This window comes from Phaethon lepturus, unplaced genomic scaffold (assembly GCF_000687285.1).
Source record: "Phaethon lepturus isolate BGI_N335 unplaced genomic scaffold, ASM68728v1 scaffold10408, whole genome shotgun sequence".
NCBI lineage: Eukaryota > Metazoa > Chordata > Aves > Phaethontiformes > Phaethontidae > Phaethon > Phaethon lepturus.
This window is the reverse complement of record NW_010556894.1, coordinates 47,432-60,043: the sequence shown is the minus strand read 5'-3', so window position 1 is coordinate 60,043 and position 12,612 is coordinate 47,432. Positions and strand designations below refer to the sequence as shown.

The following is a 12,612-nucleotide window of genomic DNA, read 5'->3' as shown; positions in this document are numbered from 1 at the left end:
CAGCAGGATAAGATTTCACTGCTTGTCTCCCAGTGGAGGTGAATAAAAAGCTCTCTTTTTTTGCCCTCCCCTCATTTTACAGGCATCTCCCTTCCCGTGACAAATGACATGAATAAAGGGGACACTAAGGTAAGGATGGGCCTGTAGTGGAAGGTGTGAATGAAGATGAATGATATGATGTTTAACCTCCACCTAGCTGGCTGACTTTTGGCTACCCCGACCCAAATGCCCTGTAGGAAGTGCAGGGATTTGCATGAGACCCCTACAGCAGGATCCACCCCACCACCCCACCCCAGGATTTACCCATTGTGCATCCACTTCTGGGCACCTGGGCAGGAGGGAAGTCCCTCAGGATGTACCAAAGGGACCAAACAAGTTTGTCTAGAGAATGATGAGGCTGAGGATGGAGGATGGGTATAACTCTCCTCAGTCCTCCTACTTTCATCTTTTCAAAGCTCCCAACAGGAGGTGACTCAGGGGAGAGTGGGGGGAAATGTGATTCAGGAACGGGCGTCACTGGAACTGTGTGTGTTCAGGGGTGTGCATACATCTGTGTTTGCATGTGTGTGATGTGTTACTTAAACATGCATGTTCTTAAAAAATAGGTAACTGGCTGCTCTCAGATTGTTAATCTGTCCTCAGCTACTGCTCAGCCTGTCTGGATGGCTATGAGTGGTGTGTGACTTGGCTGACCTCTCCAGCCTTCTTTTATAGGGTTCCGTGCATACATCTGTGTCATACTTCTCTGACATTCATAGCTGCACTTCACAAGCATGTGCACTCCCAGTGGGCTTTTGTCACATAAATGCTTGGATAGGCGTATTTGCCTGTGTTGATCTGTGACAGACACCCACCCCAATATTGTAATGCCCATAGTCCTTCAGAGAAGCTGGTCTCTTAACTGCTCAAATTAAGACTTTTACAGAAATTAATGTCCAGAAAGGAAACACCAGCCCTTTCCCCTCTACTTCTTGAACATCTTTGTTTCCTGAAATCTTCTAGCCACAAAATCTTTTTCCCCAGGCAGCTGTAGAGGAGAGCACATTCATGTCAGTGTCAGACACAGGCTGCATTGTACAGTGTCTCTGCTCGTTGTTACCGACAGGGCAAGTGCCATGAGAAATGCCTCCCTGTCTCCTGTCAGATGTGCCTGGGCCTGGAGAGCTGTTGCTTTGTTAAGACTTTTAGCCTGCTTAGCCCTTGCTGGGGCTGAGCCATGAGCTGTGAGCCACTAGGTGCCTGCTTCAGGCCGTCTACTGCTAACTGAGAAAGGGGACCTGGGGCAGTCACCTGCTCCTTCAACTGGCCGTGCCAGAGTGAGATGGTCACTGGGCATCTGGTGGGACAATCCATTAATTCCACAATTTTCCGTGTGAGATCTATTCCTCAATATGTTTTATGTGTAAAACATGGCACTTCCCAGCAAGCCACATTTAGCTTTTGTGGAAGCTGGTGCAAATCCATGGAAATGTCTCCACCAAGGAAGGATTGACTTGCAAGCCTGCTCCCTCCCTGCACTGACACAGGCTCTAGCTGAGACCAAAAATCAGACCACACCCCTCTCTTGATTTTGTGCTGCAAATGGAAGGAGCCATTAGGGCTTTTCCACCTTCACCGCCCTCTGAGAAACAGCATTTCAGTGAAGGAAATCCTGGTTTCACGGGACAGATCAGGGCAGGGTTATCATCACATGGATACAGCAGTGAGCACCGCAGATCTTCCTACACATCGTGATGCTCAGGATGTACTCTGTGCCACTAGCATTTGTGGGTGGCTTGGGGCTGTGAAATGGGTAGTCAGCATCTGTAGGCCTTTCCCAGGCAGCTTATCAGACTTTTCTTACACCAAGGGCTTTCCATGGGGAGCTGAACATGCGCAAAGCACACACTTACAATATCTCTGGTGTTTGCCCACTCTTGTGCTCGAAGGACACTATTTCCCACCTACAAGCACACATTTCAGAAGGGCCTGAGCATAGCTAAGCTCAGACATGGGGAAGTCTATCCTTGTAAGGACATGATCCTTTGAAGATTTCTGTGTAGGGACAGCATAAGCAGCTCTTAAGGATCTAGTTACACGCTCACAGTTAAAGGATAGCTATGGCAAAATTCCCGTCTGAGTTTCTGCACTGGATTAATTACATTCATTTGGAAAGGATCTCCTTCATTTCCTGATGCAGGCTGTTATTTCATGACCTTGTGAAGCCTCACTCTGCAAGACTTGCTCTTACAAAAAGTCAAGGAGAGAGTTGTGGAATGACTGCATTCTTAATTTCATTACGTTACAAAGTTCCTCCATAGAGTTGGCTGCATTTCTGTGGTGACTGATGTGTTTCTTTGTGTTCAGACAAAGACCTTAAATCAGAAGCCTTCAAAAAGCTTGTATAGAGTATTTAATTGGACCAGGTTCATATTTATCATGCTGAGAAAGTCCTTACTTCTGAAGCTGCATCAAATACTGCTGCAATAAGTGACTCCAGAGGTTGAGAAATGTGAGAGCGAAGTATCAGAATCTGGGGTTTGTTCTATCTCATAGCAGAGTGAAGTGACTGGAAGTCATCTAAAATCAATATTAATGGATTGCTTGTGGTATAGGAAAATGATATGAGGGAAATTTCCTTGCTTTCTTTTTGTTAGATCTTTCCTGTAACATTTTTAATCCAGCTGGCAATCCCCTCAAACTGTGTCAGTGATTAAGAGTTCAGCATTTTATGGCTATGATCTGCAAAAGCAGAACTCTCTCCTTACAAATGGTGAAAATTTGGCCATTCCAGCTGGTCAATGAATATATCCAATTGCTTGAATGAGCAACATCGTAGATGACTGGGAATTGCTGACTTGTGTTTAATTTCTACTGCAGCCACAGTGCTCTGCTTTCCTAAGAATGGCACCTTGTGTGGGAGGTCAGGGCTCTTAGGGCTGCCTGCAGAAATCAACAGGAGAAAGAGGTTCAGTGACTGAATTTTTTGCCCAAAGGCTTACTTGTATCCTTTTTTTCAATGCAGCCTCTCTTTTTCCTCAGGCACTTGTGAGCCCTGCATACTTTCTGGGCTAATTTATAAATAATCACCCTTTTGAACTGGGCAGCCTGATTCCTGGCACCAGACTGTTGTGAATGTTTCTTTCTCTCTTGTGTGACCATTGGGTCCTGGTAGTGTGTCTCAGTGTGGCGAGGTTGCCTTCACCTCTGCCAGAGGTGCCACCATGCCTTTGCACCACTGGCTTTGATTCTCCTACCACACATACAGCACTGGGTGATCCCTGTGGGGTCAGTGGTGCTGTTGGCACATGGGTGAAGAGCTAGGCCTGCAATCTCAGTACAGGTGACAAACGAGATAAATAATGCTTCTCATTTTACATCAAAGAAGAGGGCTGCTGGAAAGGGTAGGCTCAGAGGCCATCCTGTCTAGGAAACTGCCTCAGGCCATTGCAGAAGCTTTGGAGGAAAGTGTGGGAGCTTCCTTGCTTTCAAGTGACCTGCATCCATGTAGAGCTCTTCCAGTCTATAATAGATGGCTTGAACACTCAAGCACAAGGTCAAACACTTCTCCAGGGTGTCCTTTTCTAGGGCTTGAGAGCAGTATTTCTCATCCATATTTGAAAGTAAAATTGGCCTCGCATCACCTTCCATGCCTGGCTGCAGTCTAACCAGGGTGTCCTCCTCAGGGCTCAACTAGCTTGCAAGATTTCAAGGTCACCTATTGAAGAGCTTGACCACTTGTTGCTCTCTGTGACCTCCCAATGAGTCCTTTTATGAGATGCAGGTTGAGATATACTGACTTAAAAGACGATGATTTTGAGCTCTTTATGTATATATCCAGATCCTCTTTAATCTCCTGATGTGCCCAGCCTCTGGGATGGGCTGGAGTCGTGAGATCCTCAGCTGAAGTATGCGTTGTGTTGAAAAAGCTCCTTCCATTGCCATGTGTCGTTTGCTCACTTCTCAGTTTTGCGAGGTACCTTCTGTTCCTGCATTAGGTAAAACAGGAACCAAACATTCAGTTCTGGCTCCACCAGAATAGCAAGATCTGTGCCATCATCTGCTGTGTTTTAGCCTTGGTAACAAATAGATTTAGCAAAAAAAAGAACAAAAAAGCAGTGCTTTAATTTGTATTTTTATCTCTTTCTAGGTGATGAAGTGCATTGTAGAGGTCATCTCTGATACTTTATCAAAGCCAAACCCCCTGCCGATCAGCGAGGAATGCCTAGAAACACTCAGAGGAGGTACAGGCTCAGATTTAATGCTGGATATCAGCAAGAGAAGATCTGGCAGAGACACAAGCAGGGGCTGGTCCTGCCCTGACACATGCTCTAGCATCTGACAAGGGGTCCCCAACACACTCATGTTTCTCACAGTCACCCCACTGGGCTGCACCAGGCCCGAGGGATGGAGCTGCTGCTTGGCCCAGGCCATGCATGACACTGATACCATGGCAGGGGAGGCACTGAGTGACATGAAGCTGCCTGGTTTTCATGGACCTTCCTGTCATCTTTTAACCACACAGTTAAGAGATGTGGCAGCAAATTAGGCCAGGGGAGAGAAAAGAGTAAACGAAGTGGGAGGTGGCATTTGGGGTTCTTTTTCATTTCCTGGGCGGGGGGGGGTTGTATTTGACCACCTTCTGTACCAAGTCTCCCCTATTGCAGATGAACGAATCATTTCTATCCTTCGCCACCAAAATTTACTGAAGGAACTCCAGGAAATTGCTGCTCAAGGTACAGTGTCACTATAGTTATTTGGGAAGAGAGGTTTCATCCATTGTAGCCCCTTGCACAGCTTTGTTGTTTGTTTCGTTTGGGTTTTTGGGGGTTTTTTTTTGTATTTGACATTAATTTAACATCATATAAATGTTCCCTAGGAAATATAGTTCCAGGACTTCCAGTAGAGACTGGGTCAGTGGAGGCAGGAATTTTGCTTATAACTCCAGTATGCATCTGATGATTTAAATGACTGTCAATGTAACTCAGTGGCAACGCACAGTATAGGCATTTTGGGGTGGAAAAACCCTAAAGGGAAATTATTGTAATTTAATTCAACAAATAATCATCAGTTCCCAAACTAGAATGAAAGACAAGAAAACCTCCACTGTTTTTGCAGTTGGAGTCTAGCACTAAACTCAGGTGTGGCAGAAGTTAAGCCTCACTGAGCATCAAGTGGGACTTGCACCTAAAAGACCCCAGTGAAAGTGTCCTTGGGCTAATGGCAATTTTCCTGTGGGTTTCCTTAGGTCAAATGCAAGTTTCTTTGGTTTGGAGAGGTGCAGGCTGCTCATCGCAGGTCAGTGTGGGAGCAGCAGCAGCACAGAGCTGTGCAAAATGGTGTGCATAGTGGAAAAGGGCTATTCTCAGGTGCCCCAGTCCCCAGAGCTGCTGTACAGGTTCTAGGCAAGGCTACTACAAAGCCAGTGCAGGTCCTTCTGCCCAGGTGGCCTGGTTGAGACTGCAACAGAGCTCTCCTCAGGCTGCAAGGAATGCAGCTCCTGGCCTTCCCTACTCCTTCTCCCTGGGGTAACCCGGCTGGCAGCCCTTCCCTACCAGGGTGTCCCTGTTCCCTGCTCCTGTGTGGCATGGCTGCCAAGCATGGCTGGGAGACAGTGCCACCAGACTGCTTTCAGAGCAGGGAAGCCCCAGAGGCAACGGGGAGAAGGGAGAGGGAAAATTCAAGAAGTCAAGATTAGGGCTCTGTGCAGCTCTCAAAGCAATAGTTTGGTTGCCGCCCAAATGCTGCTGATGGAAGGGCCAGCCAGGCAATGATCCCAGACAGGCTCCATGGATGCTCTGATGATCCAGAAGAAAGAAACCTGGGCATCTTCAGTGCACTGGGATGCTGCTGCCCAGGCATCCTGAGTTGGGAGGGGAGCACTCGGCTATTGGACAGGCTGTGCCATACAGTATGGAATCCACATGAAGGGTCTTGTTTCACAGAGGTGCATCTTGCTCCGATCTTTCCTTGGCTTGAGCCCATCACACCTATTTGTCCTGGGGTAACATGAGCACTATTCTACAGATCACAGTGATTGGGGATGGAAGAATTGTGTAACCCAAGGGAAAAGCAAAGGTGTTTATCTTGGTCTCCTCTGTGCTGGCTGCAGCTGGCCCTGGTCAAGCTGGAGAGCCCACACCATGCACCTCTGCCCTTCTAGGGCTAGAGAGGACTTGGCTGACATTGTTGGCTCTTGCCTTTGCATGAAGGCACAGAAGGAGGGTGTGAGCTGGTTTAGGCAGAGCTTTCTTGGCTTGCAGATCCCGTTGGGATGGGGCTGCCTGGGCAGCACTAGTTGCCAAGACAGCTGTGTGCTGACCTCTAGCTCATGCTGCCTTCAGACACCTTTGTGTTGCTTTGGTCGAGCTGGCTCTGTAAACCCACAGGCTAAGGTGTGGGGCCTCGGAGCCCCAGACCATCCCCGGAGCAGGAAAGAATGCGGCTCCTTCCTCCTGGTGGGAGGGCAGTGCCCTGGGGAGAGGGGCCCCCACGACCAGGCCAGAGGGCACGGGGGCTCTCAGTGCTCAACTCAACAGAGGTACGTGGGCAGCATCTGGCAGGAGGCAATTTTTATCCTTCAATACTGTGATGATTAAGTCTTTTCTGGGACTCAACATGCTGCAGTTCAGTATCTCTTATTCCCTAGCTCTCCATCAATATTAGTTTTCCTAGCAACTCTGCTTCTCTGTTTGTTTAGAGACCTTTTTCTTTCCTGCATGGTGGCTTTGTTACTGCAGTTGATCCACATATCCACATATCCTCCAGTCTCACTTCTCCTTGCAGCTCCCCTTTGGCATATTTGTCCATTGTAGAAAACATAATTATAAAGGCACAAAACTATTTACCTACCTCTACTTTCTGAAACACAGGAGGAGCTGTTGCCTTTCCCTCCTTTTTCTTACTTGATGCAGGTGCCAATGAGAGAACTCAGCAGCAGAAGAAAAACGGGGGCTTTGAAGATGAACTTTCCGAAGTCCTTGAAAGTCAGAACGACAAGAACAAGCAGAGAGGTCAGTGTCATCCTCCCCCCAGGGAAATCCAGGTCAGGCTGTAAACAAGGATGTTCTTTCTAACAGCCTTGATATGTCCATCTGCTTCTCATTTAGGCATCTCTTTTGATGCTGCTGCTGCCATGCACAAGCAACCCGGTGTTTGCTTTGGTCTTATTTACCAGCTTAAACAACATGTAATTTCTGAGCTATAGTAACTGGTGATGGTCAAGTTACCAGACTGATACTGATCTTTTCCACCCTGCTGTCAACACCAGCATTCACTCCTAATGCTTAAAATGAGTCACAGCCAGGGAAATCCCATCCTGAAAGACTCAGTGATATAGGCAAGAGCAATCTGGGTCTGCTCCTGCCACCTTTGTTTCCAGGCATCCAAGATATTAAGTTATGGGTCTCTGAAGGGAAAATTGAACTTGGGATACACACAGTACACACACACAAAACACTTGCATCCTGGAAAGACCATGTTCAGCTGGGATTTCCCCTTGTCACCATGTTTCTATGCCCTGGCTAGAGAGAGGCAGTGTAGCAGAAAGGAGGCTTTGGCCCCTTTGCTTTTCCACGTCAGGAAGAGCCAGTGCCGATATTGGGTGAGATGTTTCCTTGTCCAGCAGCAGTACCCCTGCAGAGGGACTCAGGTGGGCTCTGGGGCATGTGGCTGAGCCGTGGCAGTGCAGTGATGCCGCAACGTCAGCCCAAAGCTGCCCACAGTGACGAGAAGCAATACCACCGGGGGCTGCTGCTGCAGCCAGCACGGCCAAAAGCCAACAGGGAGGACAGGTAGCTTTGGCTCTCCCTCCTGCCAGGGCAGACCTGAACCTCTGGCATGCAGCCCGGCATGACCGGCTCTCTGCATGCCCTCACCCTGGCATGCTCCTCAGCCCCGCTTTGGGCTGCGCCTGCCTTTCCATACCCATCTGGCTTTTCCCACTGCTCTTTAGTCTCCCTCTCCCCACCTTTCTTTTGCAAAGTGATTTCTATGGCTAATTATGTTAAAAGAGGCCAGTCTCTGGCATGAGAAAGAGCAAATACCCAGCTCACATTAAGCTCCTGCTGTGTAGCTGCTTTGCAGAAGCAGAGCCATCCCCCTCTCCCTCTGGCTTACACGCAAACAGCGCTGGCTCACTCTTCAACCCCGTGGGAGAAATAAGGATGCGATGTCAGTGCAGCACTCAGAGCGGGGGGAGCTGTGCAACTTCCATATAACACGCCTAAATCCTTTAATTTTACGAGCAATCTGGTTTCATGCGGGGCAAGCTTGTTGCTGGCATCTCAAGAGATGGCGATGAGGACCGTGACGTAGCAAAGCACTTTGGCATATGTTTAACTTCAGCCTTGCAAGTCTCTCCAGGAGAGCAGGCACCAGTGAGAGCAGCGGCTTGCTTGAATGCAAGCATATGTTGAAGTGGCTTGTAAAAGGATCCATGGGCTGGTTAAGCAGATTGCTGAGTGGGGCTGATGCTCCCTAAGAAACGCACAGTCTTCGCTGGTTGTGAAATGAGCTCTCAGGAGAGGTGTTGCTTCTTGCTCCTCCCTCTGCAGATGCGGCAGGGGAGCACCCTGAAGAGGAGCAGCCCACAGGGTCCCTGACTGAGCTGGCAGCACAGAAAACCCAGCAAAATGAAGATTCAAGGGAGGAGGGAAAAAACAGCCTGGAGGAGAGGGAGCCCAGGCCACGGGATGCTGACCCTGGAGAGAATGAGGATCGGGAGGAAGCAGAGAGCAATGAGATTAGGGGCACAGAGGAAGCCCAGAGAGATGAGGCTTTGGACAACCACATCAGCAAAGACTTCATTGAGGACGAGCGGCAGCAGCGAGGGGATGAAGAGGAGCAGCCCAGAGGCCCCAGGGACAGCCTGGAGCTTGAGGATGAGGGAGAGCAGCCACCCAGGCAGGGCCAGGAGCAGAGCAAGGAGGCAGCAGGGGAGCGTGTGGAGCGGGAGGATGATAGAGGAGATGATGCTGCAGAGGAGGACCCTACTGAAGCAGAGAGGTCACTTGATTTGACTGAGGAGGACGTGGAGGCCGAGGAGGTGCCGGGAGATGACAGTACGTATCCCAGACGACGGCACTGATACCTACCGGGGTGAGCTGAGAGCACTGAGACAGACTGATAAGAGGCTTTAAAGCCTGAAAGTTCAGGCAGGTGCTTACTGGGTTTACAAAAATACCCCTGCCGACAGCCACCCAGACCCCCCCTCAAGCACCCAACCACGTGGGCCCATGCACAGCGGGTAACACAGGCCCAATAGCTGCCGTGCTGCCTGCTGCTCCGTTTTCATAGCACCTGGGGACAACTAATTTCTTTTTCTTGAATTTCATATGTATTTTTGACTGCTGCCTCCAAGCCCTGTTACTGACATGGTGATGTGAGAGTGGGTATTTCCAGAATCCTGAGAAAATGGATGTAAGTCAGGAAACCCACCTTGCATTGCCCCTGGAGGTTCAGTCCAAAGGTGGAGCATAACCAGGTTAACGCATGTGCTCACTGTTATGTTTAATGTTCTTTCAGATAATGATGATGTTCTGGGATTTGGCAAAGATGAGCAGAGCTCTGAGGAGGAGGAGGAGGAAGAGCAGACCCGGGCACTGAGAGGAGGAAGGCATCGCCTGGAGGATGAGGGGTTGCAGGGGGAAGAGGATACCTTCCAGCCCAGGGATGCCAAAAGCGAGGAGATGGAGGACGAGTCGTCCAGGGAGTGGGAAGACTCCAAGAGGTGGAACAAAATGGATGAGCTGGCCAAGCAGCTGACGTCAAAGAAGCGCATGGAGGAAAATGATAGTGAGGAAGACCCAGATAGGTCCATGAAAATGGCATTCAGGTCCCGCAAGTATGACTTTAGTAGTCCAGAGGAAGATGTGAGAAGGTCATGGAAGCACCACTCAAAGGAGGACAGCAGTGAAGGAGGCTTCCCGCTTGCTCCCATGCCTGAAGAAAAAAAGGATGAGGAAGGCAGCGCTAACAGGAGAACGGAGGTTGGTGTACATAGGCTTAAGAATAAATCCCGCCCGATTATTACATGGGAATCCAAACTGTGCCTGGAGAGGTGGATGGTACCTTGGGATTATGCAGCCAGGATTGGTTCTCTGTGACGTTAAGAAGATGCTTGGTGACCTTTCAGTCATTCAGCCCTAGGTATTATTGAGATTTGTATCTGGCTGTGCCTTTGGGTTTTTTCTTGTTTTAGTGACTGGTGCAAAAACATTCCCTGCCCCAGAGAGTCTTATAAATGAGACAGAACTTCTGTGCTGGTCTGTGCTGGACATGGTGACCAGAGCTGTCTCTGAAGCCTGGGGTTGGGTCTTGTGCCCCAAAGTCCCTCCAAGTCAAAGGGAAGGCTTTCCCTGGCTCAGGGACAGGGTGAGTAGTGTCAGACCTCCTACAGAGGCAAACCAGGGTGCAGCCGTGATAAGACATCTGGGGTGTTGAAGGGGAAGTGGTTGAGATACATGAATACGTCTGAGCCAGGCTTCCAAAGTCAGAGACTTCCTTCTCTGATGCCTCACATGATACTGTGCGGTAGCTCAGCACCTCCCCTGGCAGCCAGGAGAGGTGGTTTCACCTTTGTGCTGAGGCCCAGCTCCAGGCTTATTTGGTAGCTCAGGGGGCTGGATGGCAGGGCTGGGCACAGGCTCTGCGGGTGTTTGCTCTGGGACAAACCATGATCAGGTGGCCAGGAGCAGACTGGGACAGTGGGTGAGTGGAGCCAGTTTGCTGCAGCCCTCTTGCCTGCAAAACACCCCTCTTGCCTTAGTTACAGCCCAAAACATTGCCCAAAGGTTGCCCATCTCCCCTGCTGAGAGGGCATCTCCAGTCATGTTGGTTCAAAGCCAAGTCAAACGTCTCGGCTCTGAGCACCTGCCCCATCTGCCTCCTCTTCATCATCTGCTCATGTTCCAGGTCTCTCCCCAAGAAGGCTGCTCCCCACCCACCCCTGCCAGCGGCTCTGGGATGCACTTTGTCTACAAGGTGGTGGGCTCAGTCTCCGAATGGGGACTTGGAAGGAGGTTGCTGAGGCTGCGAAACTGCTGTGTTTATGGCTGCAACAAGACTTTTCGGTGTTCTTTAAAAACAAAGTAAATCAGAACCTCTGGGAGACAGTGAGGAGGTGTCAGACCGGGCACCGGGCAGTGAGGGAAGGAAGGGCACAGGCTCTGGCTCTGCCAGAGCAGCTGCCACCCTGTCACTTATCCTGGCTTTTGGGTCATGTAGCTGCATGGCTTGGGTAGTGAGGCCAGCGTGGGCACAGCCAGGGACTGCAAGTCCTGTCCCCTGCACTCTCCAGGGTTCAGCCCACCGGGCTGGACAGGAGTGAGCCAGGGTACATGGGCAGAACATGGATCTGACCTCTCCTCTCTCTGGGTGCTGTGGAGGATCTCAGCACAGCGCTATTTTCTCATTTTTGGGGGGCTCCAGTTACAGCCAAGGCTCCCCTCCAGCAAGGTGAGCCTCAGGGGGCTTCTCCCCCACATGCTTCAAACAAAAGGCACCACAACAGCCACTTGGGCTCAGCCTGGCTCCCCTGGGCGCTGGTGGGCACCCCAGGCTGCCGGCTCACTGCTGTTGCCAGAGCCTTTCCAGGGGCTCAGCCAAGGACCCTGTGGAGGAGCAGGGTGACTTTTTCCCTGTTCAGAAAAATAGCTCAGGAATGAGAAAAATTACCTTTTTTTACATAATTACTTTATTTTTTGCACACCAGCCACATGCAGTGCAGGCCAGTGGCTCAGCATTGGCCTGTGCTTGGCGACTGCTGCAGGCAGCGGCATGGCTTCACTCCCTCCCCATGGGAGAGAGGCCGTCACCTCAGCTCTGCTGGCACAAAAAGGCACTTTTAGAACCCAGAGCCCCAGGTTCGCCCCCACAGAGCCTGCTGCTGGGCTGGGCGAGCACGTGATCCGCAGCGAGCCCCAGGTGATGCAGCTGTGAGGGGCGGGCAGGGCTGTGTCGGGCAGCCAGACGGGCCTGCTTGCGTGTGACCCGGCTTCAGGCAAAGCCACACAGCCTTGAGTTTGAGCACCAGTGCTAAATAAAATAGCTTCAGGTGATGGCAAAGGTACAGAAAAGCCACTATAGAAAGGCCACCAAGCAATGGGCAGCTTCAGCCTTTAAACTGATGGCTTCCTCAGCCACTATTTTCCCAGATGGAAAAGACTCCTCCAGTATTGGAGGTGCATGTGGGCACCCAGGGCAGCGTGGGGAGAGGGGACACTGCTGTCCCCGCCATGAGCAGGAGGGCATGCTACACTTGCCACACATGGCAGGCAGCTGTGCTCATCCCGGTTTGACACCACTGCCTCAACACAGGTGCCCACCCCGGCTCCCCAGCAGCCACCTCCCTTCAGCCCCATGCTCTGGAGGAAGAGACCCATCCCAGAGGGGCTTCCCTGCCTGGCAGTGGGGCTGGGGAAGGACGGTGGTTACGTGTCTTGTCCCCATCATCAGCTGCAGAGATTTCACATTAGGACAACACTGAGATGTCTGTGTTGCACACAGACAACTGTCCAGAGGGGCAAATGCAGAAGCAGTCTGAGGGGACTTCACAAACTGCGCCAGCCTGGGTCCCCCCATGGGTGCTGTCCTTCAGGGACAGACGGCTCCAGCCCTGGTCCCCCGTGGCGT

At 50.7% G+C, this 12,612-nt stretch overlaps 1 protein-coding gene across 1 annotated transcript in view; it reads left to right on the top strand.

The window, feature by feature from the left end:
- Positions 1-82: 82 nt before the first annotated feature.
- Positions 83-12,612, top strand: part of CHGA (chromogranin A (parathyroid secretory protein 1)) — a gene marked incomplete at its 5' end in the record, with an annotated part of 13,237 nt that continues 707 nt past the window's right edge. The window contains 6 exons of the mRNA XM_010292591.1: positions 83-129; positions 4,130-4,223; positions 4,647-4,715; positions 6,894-6,992; positions 8,535-9,041; positions 9,505-9,968. Coding sequence (XP_010290893.1) covers positions 83-129; positions 4,130-4,223; positions 4,647-4,715; positions 6,894-6,992; positions 8,535-9,041; positions 9,505-9,968 — 1,280 coding nt within the window. The remainder of the gene's footprint in view (positions 130-4,129; positions 4,224-4,646; positions 4,716-6,893; positions 6,993-8,534; positions 9,042-9,504; positions 9,969-12,612) is intronic.